Consider the following 23,620-nt stretch of genomic DNA (forward strand, 5'->3'; position numbering starts at 1 on the left):
GCTCAATAAACTTAGAATATGCAGCAACCATGGGCCCAAAAGATATCTGGAGATTTCGGCATTTGTGAGGGATTTGTGAACCGCAAGTGGTTACTGTACTTTTATAAACTGAATTAGATTTTTCCAATACATTTTCCTTTAGGCGATTCTTTGAAATTGATCAATTTTGAGAATGTTTTCTTTTGTAATCATTCCATACAAATAGATCTATTTTTCCAAAAAAATAGGATTGAAAACAAGTCAACCCCCACCCCTGAGAGAGACTAAAACTTAAAAATAGTAAAAATGAATAAATTGATGAACATATTAGGCGGATACAGATAAATGGAGAAGTAAAGGAAATGGGGAGAGAATCTACTTCCTCGGTGCTTTAAGAGCTTATTCTAAAATATTATTGATTAGATCCTGCCAGGTTTTGAATAAGCTCTGCACAGATCCTCTAAGACACCAAGGCTGTCTGAAAGGCACTTAAACATTTTGGTCCAGAATGATGTTAATTTGGTGCAGGCCCAAAACATGTGGCCCAGTGAGGCTGGAGCTTGATTGCAGCATTCGCAAGTTGGATCTTGCCCTGGAAACATTTTGGATAATTTCAAGCGAGAGAGATGTGCTCGATATATAATTTTGAGTTGAAAAATTGTATGCTTTGTGCATATGGAGCTCGAGTGAATTTTCTGCATTGCTATTTTCCACTCCAATTAGGTTTTCTGAACTCTAGCATAAGCTTATGGGACCATGGACGTACTGTATATACGGTCGGACATTACCCAAACGAATTTTATGTGGCGCATTCCATTTACTATCTCTTCTCTGTATCCAAGAAGGTACTAAGTCAGTGTTGAAATGAATGTATCTTCTTTAATCCACAATTACAATAAAATCAATAAAATTTATAAAAAAAAGAATGTTTTCTTTTTAATAGGATTGATGAAATTACCCATTGTGTGTTGTAAGTGGTTTTGTTTGTTAGCTGGTATAAAGTATGACATTTCAAAAAAGATAGAGGTGTCAATTTTTGTTATACCAGGGACGTTCAAAACGTTTCCACACTTTTATATTTTCATTGGAAATGGTGAAGGAGAAAAGAGAGGTAATTGGGCATTAAAAAGTTAGTACAATGCTGGGAAAATTGCATCTCAAACAAAGGTGACTACGTAGAAATATGATGCTACTTGTTTTTGAAATTCTTAATAAATAGAGTTTAAAAAGGTGCGGAAAATGTACCATTTGAATTTCAATGTATTGTCAAGACAAATGTCTTACTTGTTGCCTAACACACGATCTCATTACCTCGCAGTCTTGTGACCTGGAAGAAGTAATGATGGACGCCTTGATGAACGATAAGCCAGATTTTGTGAAACTCTTTATTGACAACGGAATGAATATCTACGAGTTCCTGACTTATGGTAAACTTCAGGAGCTCTACTGTTCGATTCCTCAGAAGTGCCTTCTCAATGAGCTGCTAAGTAAGAAGCACGAGGAACACAAGCTGACCATTGCTGCAAGGAACTCAAATGCTCGACACGATTCATTTAAAAAAAACACCCGGTATACTCTCCATGAGGTCTCCAGGGTGCTAAAAGACTTCTTAGATGATTCATGCCGTGGATTCTACCAGGATACCAACAAGAGAGGACCACTGGTGAGGAACTTGCCAGATAATTAATCTTTACAAATAATCACAATACACATGGAAAGTTTATTAATGTGAAAAAATCCTGAAATGTTAACCTAGAAATCTACAAATGCATATATTTTTATTTAAATATGTATTCTATTTATTTAAGTTCCTAAGGAGCTGTTGGTAGCTGGGACCACTTCAGGAGACCAAGCTGAATGTCAGCCCCTGTAGGGTGCCTACAAATGCCTGAATTCTTGTGCTAGCAATACAGTTTAAAAAAAAAAACTGAGATTAGTCAAAGTAATGAAACACACCTACTAACTCACTAGCTCTGAGGGATTAACTCAATCTCAGATGACCAGGAAGTGTACAGCGCCAACGTTTAAATTTATGATGTCATGTGACACTCACTCCTAGTCATTCTGGGTAACAAAACTTCAGCAACAGTGAAGAGAACAATGCTGGCCATAATCTACTATAGAATAAGATGCTACTCTGTGTGTTTGTGTGTGTGTGTGTGCATGTGTGTCCAGTCCCTCCGAACAATCTGATTGGTCAGTTTGGCTTTGGTCATGTGATTGACAGAGGAAGTAGAGGGCAAGACAGGTCAAACACTAGAGGAGGAGTAAAAGTGTAGGGGTTATGCCAAGAGTCGCCTTCAGAGATGTTAATTGTTCATAAGAATATGTTTTCGAAATGGGTAATGGGGGCCCGTCTGCCATTGGTGGTGTTCAAAAAGCAAACAGGAGATGAGCAACACGTCTTGAAATGACAGAGTCTGAGTGGCAAGCTTTATGAAAGTGCTGCGTGCTGCGCAAGAGAAGATCAGACACACAAGGCTGCCGAAAAGGAATGCTGTGGGTACAAATAGGACAAGAGATGTATTTGTTTTAATTTGTTTTATTACCTGAATTATGTTAGGTTATGTGGCTAGCAGAAAATAAAGGCGCTGCAGTAAGATGTTCAATAGTTTTAACATTCTTAAGTATACTTCCAATATTTTTTTAAGTAACAATATTGAATTCTATGCATATCCAAACTTCCAAAAGGAAGATCTTTTACAAAAAAATGATTCAGGAGAAGGTCAGAAAAAAATTAAAGCTAATTTCAGATAAAATAAGAGTATGCAATGTATAATCTGACGCTCACTGTCTTCTTTCAGGAAAAGAATATCAAGACAAGAATGTCTCACGGGCAGAAATGCTTACCCAACCTAAACCAGAGATGTGAGAATCCTTGGCGAGACCTCTTCCTGTGGGCAGTCCTTCTAAACAGACAGGAAATGGCCAATTACTTCTGGGCAATGGTAATCTGTTTCCTGCTTTCTATGTCATCAGTTTGATTGTTTGCACCTCATTGTTGCGTGACTGCTGATTAACAAATAGAAATAGGGAAGGGTTAGGAATCTTAAAAAAACAAGTCAATCAGAAACTATGGCAGTGTTTCTCAACCTTTTTCCATGTGTGCCCCATTTTTTCATATTAGTTTGGGGGGCATCACATAAACTAATATGAAAAAATGGGGCACACAAAGTTAAAGGTTTTATGCACATTTTCAGATTTTTGATTATACTGAGATCCACCCAACAACACTAACTTTTAATTTGGGAATGCACTATTGGCAGAAGTGCTCAAGTTTGGATCAGACTGGGGCATCGCAAATATATTTTTATCATCAAAATATATAGTCACACATGTGACACATTTAAAAGTAAATTACAGTGATCCCTCGCTATATCACGCTTCGACTTTCGCGGCTTCACTCTATCGCGATTTTTTTCTCATACAAGCTTACGTCACTACGCATGCGCTTTCTGAGAACTTTTATCTAAGCCCTACGATGGCTCCTAAACGTACTGATTTTTATAAGCCTTCTGACAATAAAACTAAGCGGCGGAGGAAGATGCTTACTATCCAGGAGAAGGTGAAACTCTTGGATATGATTAAAGATGGCAATACCCTACAAAAGCCTCCTCACGCATATGAAAAGACAGCGGCAGCAACTGCCTATCAAGATGTTCTTCAGCCGCGCACCCAGACACCCACTGCCTACTCCTAGTACTCCTTCAGCGGAAGAAGACAACAACGCACCTGCTGAAGATACTGCACCACCTCTGAAGACTCTCCTACTGAGGTCGTGCCTTCATAGGTTAGTGGTTGTGTGCAATTAAATGTACAGTACAATAATCTACTATATAAAAGTGTTCGGGATTGTCCTTCCGTCCCGTGAGTGCAAAGCGTATTCCGCTTATCACAGACTTACTACTTGCGGCTTGAGGTACGAAGCGACGCGATGTGAGCAGAGTTCTGGTGCTCTCATCGTTCCCTTGCTTTTGTGCGCGATGCGCTGGAAAAATAGACAAAATTATGTCTCTGGAAATAATTAATGTTGATGGAGTACAAATGCCTCACCGCGTAGTAAATATCAGGGGAGATGGTGCTTGCTTATTCTCATCTATAGCTTATTTAGTGCATGAAACTCCGTCTTTAGCGGTTCAGAGTCGGGCTGACATTGTACAACTTTGGACAGGCATTTGAGGGGATAAAAAAAACATAGATTTTCAGGAGATGTTATGAATGGGCACTTTGATGTTCTCATTCCCTACACTTACATGCCTGATGTACACATGGAGCGCACAATAATTGAAGATAAAAGTCGGTCGCCTTAAAAGGCGAGTGCGCCTAGTAATATGATATTTGTAACGTCTAATATGTCTTATTTTCTCTTTTTTTGTCTAATATATTGGGTAATACAAGTGTAATGGTGACTAAAGATTGTTATTTCATGTCTAGAGGGCTCTAATAATAATAATTAAAAAAAAAACGTATTTAGAAGGTCGTAAACAGGTTTTCTCTAACTGCGAAAATATTCGATTTATAAATAAAGAATCCTACTTCGCGAAAATTCATTTATCACGGTAGAGTCTGGAACGGATTAACCGTGATAAACGAGGGTTCACTGTGCATGTGATATGGATTAAGTAAAATTGTAAATATGTAAAATTCAAACATTTCTCCGGTTTTCATTAAATTTCATGACATTTTTTAGACATTTTAATAATTCCACATTTTAAATTATTCTTTTCCATAATAATAAAAATTAAATAACAAATATTATAAATAGTCATAAGAATACTATAACTTCTTATTTCTAAAAACAATAACTGACATATTAGTGATTACAAAAGTTGCGGATAACAGTAAGAGAGAGGGATGAGTTGTAACTTGAATTCTGATGTTTGCTTACGGGCAGACAGGCCTTTCTATACACGTGTCTAGATGAGTCTTGAAATGACAAATGACGCCACTAATTATAGCAGCCCTTGATTTAATTGAATCGACACTCAGAAAGTCGCAGACTGGTGCCTTTATCTTTATTCACGTCTCATACTTTACATTCTTTATTAATGTTGTTATACCATTATGAACACAGTGAAAACTATAAGCAAAAATACAGTATACATTTTTTTAAATTTTACAATGAAACAGAATAAATGAATACAAGAAACAACATATAGTGAGTTGTGTACCTTGCTCCATTTACCAAGGGTGCAATAGTTTTAAAGGTTACTGTTTTAGAGATCAGCGTTTGCCTTCCGTTATTTTCTCACAGTTTCTCCACACTTCCCGTATTCTACATCATTATGTACCCTACGTGCGGAATGATTTTGTGGTCACCACTACACTAATACCACAGTCAACATATTCTGTATGATTTTTCTACAATAAACAGTTGCAATAAACAAGTTTGTCTCAATAAATAGCTTCTACTTCGATTTCCATTTTTTTCACTCCCCCCTTGCAGATATCTCGTGCCACCCCAGACTGGCATGCCCCACAGGTTGAGAAACACTGACCTATGGCAAAAGAAAAAGGTTCCTTTAGCAGCCGAGACGGGTTGACGTTTCAGAAACTGGCTGGAATGAAGTTTAATACCTCTTGGCTTAGAGGAAAGACTAAATAAGCTGGTAAAATCCCATTAGTGTTTAATGAAAATAAAGAATTTCAGGACCATCTTTTTGCTCCTTCTGCTTTTAGATGAAAGAAAAATTGCTACCTTGTTGAACATAGGAAAGGCGCTATACAAATAAAATGTGTTATTATTTACTACTAGCCATCCCCCACGGCTTCGCCCGTGTAGTAGGGGACAAACTTTAAAAACCAATTAACAAACAGGTATCGCTAGCTAAGTGGAGGCAAAGTACACTCCAAAACACGGCGAGAGGTACAGTAACTCAAACGGAGGCTGGCATGTGAGCGAGGAGGACCCTGCCTGGTGCCCCTCTCCTGACGTCACGCTTCCCCCTTCCCTCAGCCCGCCGCCTCTGTCTTAGATTAGCTCGAATATATCACTCCTGCAAGCGTACTAGGATTTTTAGTGCGATGAGAGAATTCGCAAAATCAACTGGAATGTTCTGGCAAATTCTAGAAAAAAGCCTGATCTAAATCCGTTAAGTAGTTCTCTCGTTCGCTTACTAAGTGGAGGTAAGATACGCCCCGAGGTTGGCACGTGAATGAGGAGTGTCCCCTGTACCCACTGCATGTCTTTTGGATTTGCAAAAATAAACCGCAAGAGAACTATGATACTTAGCGCGATGAGAGAAGTCATCGAATCAACTGGAATGTTCAGGCAAATTCTATAAAAAAAACCCGAACAAAATCTGTTAAGTAGTTCTCTCGTGAAAAGCAGACAGACAGACAGACATTGGATTTTATTTATATAGAGATGCAGGCCTGCTTTCTGACATCAGCTGAAGGCCACGTCATACTACGCGCCTTCATTTAAATAAGTTTAGCGAGTTGGAGGCAGTCGGTGGCACCACACCATTAACCCATTTGCCTGATGTGACATACCCAGTGACTTGGGTCCAACTAGTCCAACATGATTCCAGTGCTATGCCATGTCTTCTTGGATGCCCTTCAAGACCATAACGAAAGAAAGGAGTTGTTCTCCCAACAGTGCCCTCTATTGGCATCCATGGACCCCGGCAGGGCTGCACTTCTGGACTCTAACTCCCAAGCACCCCAGCAGGTAATCTGACTGGGTTGCCATAAACAGATCACTGCCACATGGTGTGTGGGGGATGGAACTGCTCCTGACTCCTGCTTCTGCTGGTCCATCCATGCTGAATGGACACAAAGTTATTTTCTCGTCTGCTGCTCAATTGCATCTGTTATCCTCCTACAACATACGTCATACCAACATCATTTCTTGTCTGCCCCTTTTCTATTTTCCATACTTCTCTGTAGCTGCAACACAGAAAATGTCTGAGACGAACTAAAGCTAGCTGAACGTTACAACTTGAATAGGATAATCTTGTACGTCAACCACAGTACCTCAACTAGTCAAGTATACATTCCCATTTTTCTTACATCAATTATTTCTTGTTTCTTATTCAGGACTGTGTGCTCCATGCATTCATCTTCTGTTTCTCATTTTCTGTATGTATTTATTTGTATCCTGTGTTATCTCTCTGTTATAAAAAAATATCTTGGTAGGAGACGAGACGTGATTTTCTCAGAGAGACACTTTTATGTCCCGTGAGATGAGACTTTGTGCCAAGAGATTTAACCACGCCCAGGGCTGGAAATAAAAGAGTGGATGACAAAGTAGAACATCGTAAAGAATTCCAAAATGTTGGCGTGGTACACATGTAGAGGAGGTTAGAGATAATGGAAGTATGAAAATTTGAAAATCTCAAAAAAGTGATAGTAAAGATCACATAAGTGCAAACAAATGAAAGTTATTACTCAGTGAAATAACGGAAGAGCAAAAAGAGATAGAATATATTGTTTGGATTTAAACTTTAAGTTGGAGACTTGTAGGTAGTCTAATTCATGTTGCCATCAGGAAAAAGTAGTGTTTCTTCCCAGTGAAGAGGCGTATTTGCGACAATTAAAAGATTTGTTGTTTGGTGAAAATGAAATCCCGCAAGGGAAAATTTCAAGCCCCGGGAGACAAGAGCTTATGCAAAGAGATTTGGAAAAGTCCTGCAGAGGTAACCGTGTACACGGTTCAGTCATTTCTAATTTGTGTGAATGCTGTTGTCAGACACATTTCCTGTAGAGAGAAAGAAACGATATTCACTCACGGCCAGTTAAATGTTGCTTTGTCACGATGTAATTCCAAACACGGAATCAAAATTCAATGCGATATTGACGAAAAGGCAAAAGCGAAAAGAGATTGAATATATGGACATACTGTATGTGATATGGTAGAAGTATGTAGATATTGTTTTAAACTTTAAGTCAGAGACTTGCAGATTGTCTAATTTGTGTTGCCATCAGGAAAATGTAGTGTTTCTTCCTAATGAAGAGGCCTATCCGCGAGAATTAAAAGTTTTGTTGCTTGGTGAAAATGAAATCCACATATGCGAGCGGCAGAGATGCGAAGTTGCTCACACGCAGCACAAGTGGTTGGGGCTGTTGAGCGAAGTGAGCGGGGGGGGAAGCCCCCTAGTTTATTTAAACTTTTTCTGTCTTTTGTGACCTCGTCGACTATTACACGCCTTGCTCTTGGAGTGATCTTTGTTGGTCGACCACTCCTGGGGAGGGTAACAATAGTCTTGAATTTCCTCCATTTGTGCACAATCTGTCTGACTGTGGATTGGTGGAGTCCAAACTCTTTAGAGATGGTTTTGTAACCTTTTCCAGCCTGATGAGCATCAACAACTCTTTTTGTGAGGTCCTCAGAAATCTCCTGTGTTCGTGCCATGATACACTTCCACAAACATGTGTTGTGAAGAGCAGGCTTTGATAGATCCTGTTCTTTAAATAACACAGGGTGCCCACTCACACCTGATTGGCATCCCATTGATTGAAAACACCGGACACCTGACACCTCACCTTCAAACTAACTGATCATCCTAGAGGTTCACATACTTTTGCCACTCACAAATATGTAATATTCAATCATTTTCCTCAATAAATAAATGACCAAGTATAATAATTTTGTCTCATTTGTTTAACTGGTTTCTCTTTATCTACTTTTAGGACTTGAGTGAAAATCTGATGATGTTTTAGGTCATATTTATGCAGAAATATAGAAAATTCTAAAGGGTTCACAAACTTTCAAGCACAACTGTACCCGGGATGTTCAAAAATTTTCTGCACTTTTTTTTAACTCTGTTTATTAAGGATTTCAAAAACAAATTACATCACTTTTCTACATAGTCACCCAACTTTTTAATGCCAGCAGCAAAAAATGTTTTTGGTTGGGCGCGTAGCCACTGATGCACCGCTGCTTTCAAATCATTCCTCATGGTCGTGGCTGCAGCTGGATGTCTGGAGCGCTCTGCATCCGTTACAATAGTATGGCCATTTTTGAACATTTCAATCCACTCATAGATGACTCTGCGAGAGAGAACTTTATTCTCATACTGAGTACACATACAGAGATGAATTTGTGCACCCGGCATACCTTCTGCCCACAAAAAGCACATGACAGAATGCCATTCAACTTTGGTGCAATTTATACTGTGACAATGATCGAGGGCATAGCAGCCACTCAACCCGACACAGACAGATACAAGAGGCACACTGACAAAACTCATGCTTTCTTTTTTCAGTTCTCTCCTTTACTGCACCAATCAGCTACAACAACAGTCCTTTTACTTTCCTTTGACTTTCCGTCTTTTCTTCAGACGCCTTCACTCCTCTCTCGCCAGCTCTGTCCTCTGCCTCCCGACTCCGGCTCTCTGAAAGGTGTGAGGCAGCCCCTTTTATAATGCACGCGGATGCTCTCCTCGTGTGGCGTAAGTGCTGCATGGGCACCTGGAAGCACTCCGGGGGTACTCGGTTCCTGTTCTGGCAGAACTTCCTGGTGTGGCGGAAGTGCTGCAGTTCAGGGCTTAGCCAATGTTCATGTGCCCCCTAAGCTCTGTTCCCATGGCCCCAACACCCACCAGGGCGGCTGCCTTCTCGTGTTCCAGGGGAGATACTGCTCCTCTCCCGGTCCTTCCATACTCCAGGCATCCTGACTGGGCATGAGCCCCAGGCGTCCACCACAATCGCAGCCATCTTCACCACAGGGTGACAACTCTTATACTAAACTGCGAGGGCAGCTGGCTTGAGTGAGGAAACATTTTGAACATTCCTTGTATATTCATTTATCTATCTACTTATTTATTTATTTATTCGATGAGCTTCTGCAAAATGCCAAATTTCTACCCGATGACAAATACAATTATATCTAATCATACCTCTATAGCTAAAATGTGTTATTATTCATACTTTTCATGATGTAAACTTCATGTGCTCTGTCTGACCTGATGATTAATGAGTGAAGGACATCATTTCTGAAGGACTTAATGTGCCTGTTTAGTTATGAAGTGTTTGGGAAAGCACTCAAATTGAAGATCAACCTCAAGATGGGGGCGGCGCAGTGGATAGTGTTGCTGCCTCGCAGTTAGGAGACCCCATGCATGGAGTTTCCATGTTCTCCCCGTGTCTGCGTGGGTTTCCTCCCACAGTCCAAAGACATGCAGGTTAAGTGCATTGGCAATCCTAAATGGTCCCTAGTGTATACTTGGGGGGTGTGTGTGTGCCCTGCGGTGGACTGGCACCCTGCCTGGGGTTTGTTTACCACCTTGCACCCTATGTTGGCTGGGATTGGATCCAGCAGACCCCCGTGACCCTGTAGTTAGGATATAACAGGTTGGATGGACATATGGATCTCAAGATGGACTTTCTGATGTTCATAGGATTACAGTGTATTCAAGGAAACTAGCCTCTGACTTGTTAATGCGTCTGATTATTGTGACGTTTTCATGGAAGGTATTTTGTGGATTTTCAGCTAAGGATTTTTGTCAATTTTGGGTAAAATAAAAGTAATGGAGGGGCAGCACGGTGGCGCAGTGGTAGTGCTGCTGCCTCGCAGTTAGGAGACCCGGGTTCGCTTCCCGGGTCCTCCCTGCGTGGAGTTTGCATGTTCTCCCCATGTCTGCGTGGGTTTCCTCCCACAGTCCAAAGACATGCAATTTAGGTGGATTGGCGACTCTAAATTGGCCCAAGTGTGTGCTTGGTGTGTGTCCTGCGGTGGGTTGGCACCCTGCCCAGGATTGGTTCCTGCCTTGTGCCCTGTGTTGGCTGGGATTGGCTCCAGCAGACCCCCGTGACCCTGTGTTCGGATTCAGCGGGTTAGAAAATGGATGGATGGATAAAAGTAATGGAAGAGGAACCACCACCGGCAGTACATTTATTAGTATCTCAATGAGCATCTCAGCAAGGTACTGTATGTTCACTGTTGGCTGGGTTGATGTGATATCTTTATAACTTGTCAGAGGACTGTCTTTGAAATCTCTGAAAATGTTACTTGCAGGGCCCAGAGGCGGTAGCGGCAGCCTTGGCTGGCTGTAAAATCATGAAGGAAATGACTCGTTTGGAGTCGGAGGCTGAATCAGCGAGGAGCATGAAAGAGGCCAAATACGAGCAGTTTGCCCTGGGTGAGTTAACAAAGGCCTTCAGCTTGTTTTTCTTGTGTTAGCTCCAGTGCTTTAAATGGTTGAACTTTCAAAAGATTGCATTAAACAAGTTAGAAAATATAAGCATGGCAGGTGAGTTCAATGACTAAGTTAACTGATATGAAAGTTGGAGCATTTCACATTTTTTAGTTACTTCATCCAAGAGTCAGTTATCATATTTCTGTTTATTAAATACTAGCTATGTTAGCCGTCAGAGATGGGTTGAAATCTAAGTACTCATCTAAGACCTCAGCATTTCCATTTGTAGAGTACCATCAATTGGAATATATTTTGTAATGCAGGTACAGTAAGTAATAATATACATTGCAATTAGTTTTCCAACAGATGGCACACCACAAACGTGTAGTAATAAAATGCATTCACTTTTCAGAGAAACACAAGGATGCTGTTGATTTATTACAAAATAAAAGAAGAGCAAACTAAACCTATTATAGCAAACCATGTAGTGTGTGCCCAGCGGTATACATGGGACAAACATCAAAAACACTCACAACACGTATACAGGAACATCGCAATGTTTCAGAAGAAAGGACCCACATGTTCTGATATACACACATACAATTTTGACCAAACACATGTTTAACTGGGACACGGTGCAAGAAAAATCCAGGGCCAATACCAAGAGTGACAGAGAGCTGGCTGAAATGAAAATGCCATTAAGAGACATTGGACATGAACCCAGCATATGCATGCTAGAGAAGAAGAACATGCACATAATAAATAAGAATTTATGACCAACACCCTCCAAACTCCACCTCATTAATCACCCCCAGACACATCCACCTACCCTTCCCTCCCTATTTCCTATATATTGCCTTGGATTCCTGTATGTCTAATCATTTTCCTCTGATGATGATTCCTCACAGGAGTTGAAAGCTCAGGAATATAAATCTATTTTAAGATACCTGATTCATTCTTTCCCTTTGTGGATTTCCAGCTCCAAATATACAAACCGTATCACAGACCTTCGCTTTGGAGTAGTGGCTCTGTGGCTAAGGGAGTTGAGCCGTAACTCAAAGGTTGCCGGTTTGAATCCTGGTAGTCGCAGAAGGAATGCTGCTCTGTTGGGCCCTTCAGCAAAACCCTTAACCTGCAATTGCTCCAGGGGTGCTGTACAAATAGCTGACCCTGTGCTCTGCCCCTAAAACTCTGATTAAGTTAGGGAATGTGAAGAATTTCGCCTTAGGGATTAATATAGCCTGCGGTGGGCTGGCGCCCTGCCCGGGGTTTGTTTCCTGCCTTGCGCCCTGTGTTGGCTGAGATTGGCTCCAGCAGACCCCCGTGACCCTGTAGTTAGGATATAGCGGGTTGGATAATGGATGGATGGATGGATTAATATAGTATACCAATATATATATATATATATATATACATATATATATACATATATACATACATACATATAATATATATATAATATATACATATATATATATATATATATACAACTGATATATATTGTGCAGTCCGCCGTTACTGGTGTATATATAAACTGCTCAAAAAAATTAAAGGAACACTTTGAAAACACATCAGATCTCAATGGGAAAAAGAAATCCTCCTGGATATCTATACTGATATAGACTGAGTAATGTGTTAGGAACGAAAGGATGCCACATCGTTTGATGGAAATGAAAATGATCAACCTACAGAGCCCTGAAATCAAAGGCGCCCCAAAAATCAGAGTGAAAAATTATGTGGCAGGCTAGTCCATTTTGCCAAAATTTAATTGCAGCAACTCAAAATTGTATGCAGCACTTTGTATGGCCCCTGTGTTCTTGTATACATGCCTGACAACATCGGTGCATGCTTCTAATGAGATGACAGATGGTGTTGTGGGGGATCTCCTCCCAGATCTGGACCAGGGCATCACTGAGCTCCTGGACAGTCTGAGGTGCAACCTGGTGGCATTGGATGGACCAAAACATAATGTCCCAGAGGTGTTCTATTGGATTTAGGTCAGGAAAGTGTGGTGGCCAGTCAATGGTATCAATTCCTTCATCCTCCAGGAACTGCCTGCATACTCTCATCACATGAGGCCAGGAATTGTCGTGCACCAGGAGCCACTGTACCAGCATAGGGTCTGACAATGGGTCCAAGGATTTCATCCTGATACCTAATGGCAGCCAAGGTGCCTTTGTCAAGCCTGTAGCGGTCTGTGTGACCCTCCATGGATATGCCTCCCCAGACAATCATTAACCCACCACCAAACTGCTCATGCTGAATGATGTTACAGGCAGCATAATGTTCTCCATGGCTTCTCCAGACCCTTTCACTTCTGTCACGTGCTCAGGGTGAACCTGCTCTCATCTGTAAAAAACACAGGGCACCAGTGGTGCATCTGCCAATTCTGGTATTCTATGGCGAATGCCAATCGAGCTGCATGCTGCTGGGCAGTGAGCTCAGGGCCCATTAGAGGACATGGGGCCCTTGGGTCACCCTCATGAAGTCTTTCTGGTTGTTTGGTCAGAGACATTCACACCAGTGGCCTGCTGGAGGTCATTTTGTAGGGCTCTGGCAGTGCTCATCCTGTTCCTCCTTGCCCAAAGGAGCAGATACTGGTCCTGCTGATGGGTTATGGACCTTCTATGGCCCTCTCCAGCTCTCCTAGAGTAACTGCTTGTCTCCTAGAATCTCCTCCATGCCCTTGAGACTGTGCAGGGAGACACAGCAAACCTTCTGGCAATGACACGTATTGATGTGCCATCCTGGAGAAGTTGGACTACCTGTGCAACCTCTGTAGGGTCCAGGTATCGCCTCATGCTACCAGTAGTGACACTGACTGTAGCCAAATGCAAAACTAGTGAAGAAACAGTCAGAAAAGATGAGGAGGGAAAAATGTCAGTGGCCTCCACCTGTTAAACCATTCCTGTTTTGGGGGTCATCTCATTGTTGCCCCTCTAGTGCATCTGTTGTTAATTTCATTAACACCACAGCAGCTGAAACTGATTAACAACCCCCTCTGCTACTTAACTGACCAGATTAATATCCCATAAGTTTCATTGACTTTATGCTATACTCTGATTAAAAAGTGTTCCTTTAATTCTTTTGAGCAGTAGTTTTCATCCTCTTTCTCTGTACGTTTACCATTCATTTGCTCAGAAGTTGATGCGTTTGCTGCTTCCTGAGCAGCTCTTCTTTTCTCCACCCTAGCGACCCACTTCTTCTCTTCTTCCGTCTGCATCTTTTCACCTTAAAACTGATTAAGTCAGTTTTTGTGTTGCAATTAATTTTTCACTTAAGCTGACACTTAAGTCTTCAATCTGCCTCAAGATTGATTTTAGATATGGCGCGGTAGGGGAAGTGACGGCGAAGGTGGTAGGGATGAGAATGGCGCCCATACTCATGCGCTGCACGGCAGCCCTGCTGCCAAGAGTTGATTCTACAATAAAATAAAATAATAATTAAACGAATAATAAAAATCATCACCCTGAAAGCGGTTAGCAGACGTCACATAGTATATGTGTACCAAATTTCAGCTTGATAGGTCAAACAGTTTGCGAACTACAGGTGATTTAAAATCCTGGACAGACAAACGGACAGCCATGGTAGCGTATTATATATAAAGATACATACCTATACTGTATACTACCAGTCTAAAGTTTTAGAACACCTCAGTTTTTCTTCCAAATTAGTTGACATGCAATTGATGTTAAGAGTATGCACTAATACAGCGCATTGCCGCATTCACCAACTAACAAACCATCTCAGAATCCCAAATTAGGACATAAGTACAGCCGTACAACAGGTGACACGTCAGCACCACACTAGTTTGAATGGAGTGGAACAGAATGAGGTTTTTTACGGCAGCTAGAGAGCCAGTCCTACCACCGACTCCTAAGTTTTCCCTGCAAGCTGGAGGACCTGCTTGCAGGGCTGGATGCAGATTAATTTCATGACAGAGCAACTGCACGATTAAGGGCCTTGCTCAAGGGCCCAAAGGAGTGAAATCACTTTTGATGGCATTTAAAGGATTTGAACCAGAAACCTTCCTTTATTCGACGCAGATCATGACCAAAAATGGTGAAAGTTTAAGCAGTAAACAGCCAGACGTTGAAATTCAAAGTTTCTGTCTACTTCAGAGGGTGTAATGAAACAGTCTGATCTTTAAGACAGATTGTGGGTTTTTAAGTTATCAACAGAAGGTTGGACACCTGTACAAAATGCTTGCTTCATCTTGTGTATCCAAAAGGGGGCGCTAACTCCCTTGTTGGAATAAGTTCTTTTGTAATTGCAGCATGTTACATAACCCGAAACTATGTAGATATAATATAAAATGGCGATACCCCTCCCTTAGTGATACAACGGTAAGAAATCACATAAGAGAAATAACTTTGCTTTCTTTAATGACAGCTTACGTGGCATAACAGATGAGGAAGCCATGAAAAGACCTTTCAGATAGTGGGATCTCGATGTATACAGTCTGCCATTTTCATTGCAGCGCTGGAAGAATTTTCAGGGTCAGATGACGTTATCTCCCATCGGTTCATCGGCTTCAAAGGTGTGCCGGGCAATGTCCCAAGGCTTTATACTCTTTCTTCATGTGCAGGCCCCCACTTACTGTAGGTAAATCATGCCATTCCAAGCAAGGAAAAGAAGATCCAATGTCATGCTGATGGTCATTCATTGCATCTCAACTGATTTAATTTGAAAAAAAAAACTGGAGCAGCTGAGGTTATATTTTTTTATTTGATAAAATTGAATAAGGTTGAAAGGTAAGCATTAAATCACAGTTAGCAGAATTCAAGAATCTTTGTTTTCTCTGAATTGTCCGATTTAGAGCTCTGAGTTTGTAGGGCATTCCTGCGGAACTTCTGACTCGGAAACCTGGATTGACCATCGGTCCCATGGCATGTGAATGCCACATTGGGAAGTGGAATGACAGGCGCAGACTCAGAACTGTTCAATCAACTCTTACTTTATTATTTAAGAAATAAGGAGGAAGTTTTACATTTCCGGCTAATACACCCATAAAGCTTGTTGGCACTTTAGACACTCACAAATAACAACAAAATGTGAACCTATATTTTAAACTGCTAAAATTATCTGAGAAAACCAATTGTGGTAACATTTACTTTATGTGCACCACTGTAGGGATCAGAACATGCAGGGTGTCCTCCTATGGCATTTCATATTCCTTGAACAGGTGTCTGTTAAGAGACTTAAGTTTATTCAGCTATTTGACTTTTTTCTTTTGTACGTGCAGCATGTGTACAGCTTTAGACACGTACTTGGTTTGCTGCTCTTTTAATTCCTTATTTACCAGAATACTCCATGCACAATAGTCACTGTGAATACTGTAGATAAATGAATAAGAACTGATCCTTGCCTCAGGAAAAACAGTGACCAAAATCTGTCACAAAATGTGTTATTTGAAATTTCATTCTTTGTTATAAATATACCCCAGAAACATGAAGGGCTTGTTTTCTGAAACGGAAACCATTGCCATTATGAAATGGACAGATTTGAAAGCTTTTGGTTTTACATTTGGACCAAACCGTTTTAAACTTTTTTTTAAAATCCTTTACTTAAGAACACAATTTCCTGTGGTAAACTAATGTATACTATAATTATGAAAAAAATACAACCGCCATAAGCCGGCTTTACCCGCAGTACATTTACTTCCGCCCTTCCTCCACCATCTTGTCCTGACGTCATTGATCCCAGCATCCCTCACGGCTCCTTCCCAGCATTCCTCCACTTCCGGACCCTCCCTCATAAAATGGCCGCCGACGCCATGTTCCGGCGTCTCGCATATGAACTGTTTAGTTTATGTTTGACCTGCTTTCTTTTTTTTTTTATTATTGTGGAACGTCTACAATATACGGGGCCGGAAAACCCCAAACCTTTGTGCTGTCTCCTCTTGGAATTATTACAAGATCTTATCCTTTAACAAGGAGAAAACACAAACCATAAAAAATATAAACTAGAATTAAGACTAAATACCTCAAAATCTACTAACAAATTACAAATATAAAAACAATCCAGAACAAGTCGAGAATTCTTTAGACCACCCACCACTAAACAATACAAAGTTAATTCTTCTTCCTCTTGTTTTGGGTGCTCCCGTTACAGGTTGCTACAGCTGATCATCTTCTTCCATATCTTTCTGTCCTAGGCATCTTGTTCTGTTACACCCATCACCTGCATGTCTTCTCTCACCACTTCCATAAACCTTCTTTTGGGCCTTCCTCTTTTCCTCTTCACTGGCAGCTCTATCCTTAGCATCCTTCTCCCAATATACCCAGCATCTCTCCTCTGCACATGTCCAAACCAACACAATCTCTCCTCTCTGACTTTGTCTCCCAACCGTCCAACTTGAGCTGACCCTCTAATGTACTCATTTCTAATCCTATCCATCCTCGCCACACCCAGTGCCATCACAATGTCATCTGCAAATAAGAAAGTGCTCAGAGCTGATCCCTGATCTAATCTCACCTCCACCTTGAATGTATCCATCACTCCTTCAGCTGACCTCACCACTGTCACACTTTCCTTGTACATATTCTGTACCACTATTACATACTTCTCTGCCCCTCCCGACTTCCTCATACAACACCACAACTCCTTTCCAGGTCCACAAAGCCTTCTCTAAACTTCTCCATCAACACCCTCAGAGCAAACATAACATCTGTGGTGCTCTTTCTTGGCATGAAACCATACTGCTGCTCACTAATCATCACCTCACTTCTTAACCTAGCTTCCACACCTCTTTCCCATAACTTCATGCTGTGGCTCATCAATTTTATCCTCTGTAGTTACTACAGTCCTGCACATCCCCCTTATTCTTAAATATCGGCACCAGTACACATCTTCTCCACTCCTCAGGCATCCTCTCACTTACCAAGATTTCATTAAACAATCTGGTTAAAAACTCCACTGCCATCTCTCCTAAACACCTCCATGCTTCCACAGGTATGTCATCTGGACCAACGGCCTTTCCATTCTTCATCCTCTTCAAAGCTGTCCTTACTTCCTCCTTGCTAATCCATTGCACTTCCTGATTCACTATCTCCACATCATCCAACCTCTTCTCTCTCTTGTTCTCTTCATTCATCAGCCTCTCAAAGTACTCTTTCAATCTTCTCAACTCACCTGTCAGTACGTTTCTATCTTTATCCTTTATCATCCTAACCTGCCGCACATCTTTCCCATCTTGGTCCCTCTGTCTAGCCAATCGGTACAGGTCCTTTTCTCCCTCCTGAGTGTCCAACCTCTCATACAGCTCATCATACACCTTTTCTTTAGCCTTCGCCACCTCTCTCTTCACCTTGTGCCTTATCTCCTTGTACTCTTGTCTATTTTCTGCATCTCTCTGACTATCCCACTTCTTCTTGCCATCCTCTTTCTCTGTATACTCTCTTCTACTTCCCCATTTCACCACCAGGTTTCCTTTTCCACTTTACTCTGTCTAGATGTCACACCAAAAAAGAATGCCCTAAATCTTGAATTCAAAATTCAACCAACAAAGAATAAATCAAACAGAATGAAGTCTTCAGAGCAGAGACAGTGCCGGTTGTTACTAATCAATAAAAAAAAAAAAAATTGAGGACCTTAAATAGTACCTCAGATGACACCATTACTGGCAGAGTGCCATGGGAGCAAATTATAAATGAAGCCCCGCCCCTAGGAGTGTGGCTGTAAACAAAAATAGGGATAGGAGGAGGAGCCAAGGAAGGAAGTAAATCACTAATTAAATCCTAACACATCAAAGGCTCAGTGCTTTGAGTTCCATGCTTCATTCTCAACTCACTGGTCCTCAGATGCAGAAACCAACTTGATGCTGTCTGCTTTTTTTAAAACATTCACATAGTAACAGCAGCAACAGCAGTTCTAACAATTGCAAGCATCCAATTACACTAAAAAGTTTAATCCAGGTTATATTTTGTTATATGGATAGAAAGAAAAATTAAAGAATCGAAGTCAAGAAGTCAGAAAGTAAGTCTTTTAGCCTGAAATGCACCAATGAAATGATCACCAGAGGTAACATTAAAATGTAATGCATGTGGCCGATTTTACGCAGTGGTGTCATTGATGTTACATGCTGCAGTATAACAGGGAATTCTTAGGAGACACCATCATCCATCCATCCATCCATCCATCCATTATCCAACTGGCTGTATCCGAACGACAGGGTCACGGGGGTCTGCTGGAGCCAATCCCAGCCAACACAGGGCGCAAGGCGGGAAACAAACCCCAGGCAGGGCGCCAGCCCACCGCAGGACACCGACATGGAAACCAAAAATGTTTTTGCCCACAAAAAAAAAAAAATACTGATTATGAATCCATGTTTGAAAGAAACCTTGGTAATATCTGTGTGACACTTACCCTTAACAAGTTTCCAACCATGTCTCTATACTCTTGTTGAACTCATTTTAAAGTAATAGCCCTGATCAACTGTACCAGTTCTTTTCAAAGATAGTTCAATCATGTCACCTCTTAATCTCCATTTGCTTAAACTGAAAGGTTTCAACTCTTTCATTCTGTCCAGATACACTGGCTCATGCCGCTCAGTTTCAGAATCAGCCTAGTCGCTCTTGTCTGGAGTTTTTTGTAATATGGACACCAAAATGGCACCCAGTACTTCAAGTGAGGGCTCGCCAATGCGTTTCAAATCTTAAGCATTACCTTCTTTGACTTGTACTCTATGCATCAGGGCGCTATATAACCTCACGTTTTGTTAGCCTCTTTAATGGCTTCTGAACACTGTCTGACAGTTGATAGTGTCAACCCCACTACGTCTCACAAGCTGTACCTTTTGATTTTCAGACCTCCCATTGTGTATTCCAACCTCGCATTTTTACTTTCTAAATGTACGACTTGTGCTTACATTAAACTTCATGGGCCCTAAACTTGAATTCTGTTCAAATCCTTCAGCAGTGATTCAGCTCTTTCTAAACTATCTGCTGTTTTCCATACTTTAGTATCTTTCTCAAAATGGACCAGCTTGTTGCGTATATTCTTGTCCTGATTGTTTCTGTACATTATAATGATCAGCAGCCCCAGCACTGATTCCTGAGGGACACGACTGTTCAGGTTAATGAGATCTATGAATGAGTTTCTATGGGATGTGTTCCACACCCCTGGGTGTAGCTTTTGTCCAATCACAGTGCACGTTTATCACACCCTTCCCCTCCAATCCAGGTGGAGAGCTGTCCTTTGTTTAGCTGACTATTTTAATAGTGCAGGCCTCATCTAGCTGTCAGTAATAAAGTCCACCCATTTTTTCAATGCTGACTTTGCTCTTCTTTTAGGTGTTTGTGGTTCTACTTTTCTCACATTTGTTTTTGTGTTTTATCCAGACATGTTTAGCGAGTGCTACACAAACAGTGAAGAAATGGCCTTTGCTTTGCTTGTGAGAAAGACAAAATACTGGAGTAAAACTACTTGCTTGAATCTGGCAACAACAGCCGACGCAAAATCCTTCTTTGCACATGACGGGGTGCAGGTAAGTCGGAAGTTACAATCAGTGTTAGGAAAAATAATAAGTAAATAAATAATGTCTATATTAAAAATGAGAGAGATCTTGAAGAGAACACCGAATACCATCAGTCAGGTGAAATGACGTAAGGAGAGCCGATTAACAACATTTGCAGATTTACAACACACATTTGCCTTGACTGTTCAGCCTTTTGCATTTGCTCCACCTGTCCATTCATCCATTTTCTAACCTGCTTATCCAGTTGAAGGTTGTGGGGCATCTCTATTATGGACTAGGAGACATACCCGGCAGCGTCCTGATTGAAACGTACTGACAGTGCGTCACTAAATACATTTGTTGCAGGGAAAAATTCTGGACTCTTTTGGACTCTAATTTTGCTGACTACACCCACCAAGGTTAGCAGCTTTGCATGACTGTAACAAAAATGTCTCTGAGGGGCGCTGCCTTGATAAAGCACAGCTGCAGTCACAAAATAAAAGGAACAATTTCAGAGTGAAACAGAAGCTCAAGAGTGGTTTTTACAGAAAAAGATCATGACGTTGTTTAATCCTTGGCTTTTTAACTTATTTGATTATTTATTTATTTGCATTTTAACCTCCACAAGAACAATGTTTTTATTCCGGATTATTTATTTAATTATTTATAAAGAACCTGCACTGCACTTTTGTTCCTGAACACTATTTATTGAATAATAAAAGTACTTAGCACTTTGCAGCAGCCCTTACATGTTCTGTGTTGGGTTCTCATTTCCCAGTCCATGACTATCAATGTCCTTTAAAGGATAGCGAGTCATGTAAAGAGCAGAGACTCGATCTGTTCTGTAAGCCCTGCAGATGTCCACTACACACACGTCTAAAAAAAAGAAATATATGCACAATCTTTTTTTTATGCTTTTTATATGAGTTTAAAGCTTATTAAATGCACACACCACAGTATTATCTTCTTCTATAATACGCTACCATGGCTGTTCGTTTTGTCTGTCCAGGATTTTAAATCACCTGCAGCTCGCAAACCGTTTCACCTATTGACCTGACATTTGGTACACGTGACATCTACTATCCACTTTCATGGTGATGATTTTTATTACTCTTTTTATTTTTATTTTATTTTAACGTAGAATCAACTCTCTGTAGTGCAGCAGGGCAGCCATTCACCGCATGCGAACGGGCATCGTTCTCATTCCCTACCACCTTCGCAATCACTTCCCCTACCTCTTCATATTTTAAATCATTCTTGAGACAGATTGATGACTTAAGTGCCAGCTTAAGTGAAAAATTAAGAAAAACATACTAAGTAATTGCAACACAAACACTGACTTAGTCAGTTTTAACGCGACAAGATGCCTACGAAAGAAGAGAAGAAGCGGGCAGCTAGGGTGGAGAAAAGAAGAGCTGCTCACGAAGCAGCAATCACATCAACCTCTGAGCGAACGAATGATAAACATACAGAGAAAGAGGATGAGAACTAGGAATGATCAAGTCAAGCGTATTCACTGCATGTTATTATGCAGTACGTCGTTACTGGTATTTAATATTTATTGAACTTGGTGTCTATGGTGTTCCTCGTGATTTTCACCTTAACCTGGGCTGATTTCTGCCTTGTGTCAAATGTTGTAAGATAGTGTTTATAAGCCTATAATGCAATAAGTATGTCTAAAAATTAATACGAAATAGGGTTATTAACACAAATAATAAGTATATCTTTTTGCTTACACCTCCGCATCAATTTCTGTTTTATAATAGATACCAGTATTGAACATCTCTGTACACCTCCATCCATTGTGGTTTTCTGAATCAGATTTTTTATCACAAGGTTTAAAATACTGGAGTGTATTGTGGTGCTGTGGACACCAGACTGAAATTAATTTACTATATTCTGGGGTTATTTAGAGTCGCCAATCAACCTAATTTGCATGTGTTTGTAATGGGTCTATATATTGTTATGTGATAGATAGATAGATAGATATAGTGCATCTGGAAAGTATTCACAGCACATCACTTTTTCCACATTTTGTTATGATACAGCCTTATTCCAGAATTGATTAAATTCATTTTTTTCCTCAGAATTCTACACACAACATCCCATAATGACAACGTGAAAAAAGTTTACTTTTACTTAAAAATAAACAAACTGAGAAATCCCATGTACATAAGTATTCACAGCCTTTGCTCAATACTTTGTTAATTCACCTTTGGCAGCAATTACAGCCTCAAGTCTTTTGAATATGATGCCACAAGCTTGGCACACGTATCCTTGGCCAGTTTCGCCCATTCTTCTTTGCAGCACCTCTCAAGCTCCATCAGGTTGGATGGGAAGCGTCAGTGCACAGCCATTTTAAGATCTCTCCAGAGATGTTCAATCAGATTCAAGTCTGGGCTCTGGCTGGGCCACTCAAGGACATTCACAGAGTTGTCCTGAAGCCACTCCTTTGATATCTTGGCTGTGTGCTTAGGGTTGTTGTCCTGCTGAAAGATGAACCGTCACCCCAGTCTGAGGTCAAGGGCGCTCTGGAGCAGGTTTTCATTCAGGATGTCTCTGTACATTGCTGCAGTCATCTTCACCTTTATCCTAACTAGTCTCCCAGTTCCTGCCGCTGAAAAACATCCCTACAACATGATGCTGCCACCACCATGCTTCACTGTAGGGATGGTTTTGGCCTGGTGATGAGCAGTGCCTGATTTCCTCCAAATGTGACGCCTGGCATTCACACCAAAGAGTTCAATCTTTGTCTCATCAGACCAGAGAATTTTGTTTCTAATGGTCTAAGATTCCTTCAGGTGCCTTTTGGCAAACTCCAGGTGGGCTGCCATGTGCTTTTTACTAAGGAATGGCTTCCATCTGGCCACTCTACCATGCAGGCCTGATTGGTGGATAGCTGCAGAGATGGTTGTCCTTCTGGAAGGTTTTCCGCTCTCCACAGAGGACCTCTGGTCACCTCCCTGACTAAGGCCCTTCTCCCCCGATCGCTCAGTTTAGATGGCCGGCCAGCTCTATGAAGAGTCCTGGTGGTTTCGAACTTCTTCCACTTACGGATGATGGAGGCCACTGTGCTCATTGGGACCTTCAAAGCAGCAGAAAT

The 23,620-nt window shown here is 41.1% G+C and overlaps 1 protein-coding gene across 1 annotated transcript in view; it reads left to right on the forward strand.

Annotated features, from left to right (window-relative positions):
* Positions 1–23,620, forward strand: part of trpm5 (transient receptor potential cation channel, subfamily M, member 5) — a 197,583-nt gene that overhangs the window by 130,411 nt on the left and 43,552 nt on the right. The window contains exons 11-14 of the mRNA XM_039744779.1: positions 1,298–1,642; positions 2,784–2,927; positions 10,940–11,063; positions 20,402–20,547. Coding sequence (XP_039600713.1) covers positions 1,298–1,642; positions 2,784–2,927; positions 10,940–11,063; positions 20,402–20,547 — 759 coding nt within the window. The remainder of the gene's footprint in view (positions 1–1,297; positions 1,643–2,783; positions 2,928–10,939; positions 11,064–20,401; positions 20,548–23,620) is intronic.

The sequence above is a fragment of the Polypterus senegalus genome, chromosome 1 (assembly GCF_016835505.1).
Source record: "Polypterus senegalus isolate Bchr_013 chromosome 1, ASM1683550v1, whole genome shotgun sequence".
Taxonomy (NCBI): Eukaryota; Metazoa; Chordata; class Cladistia; order Polypteriformes; family Polypteridae; genus Polypterus; species Polypterus senegalus.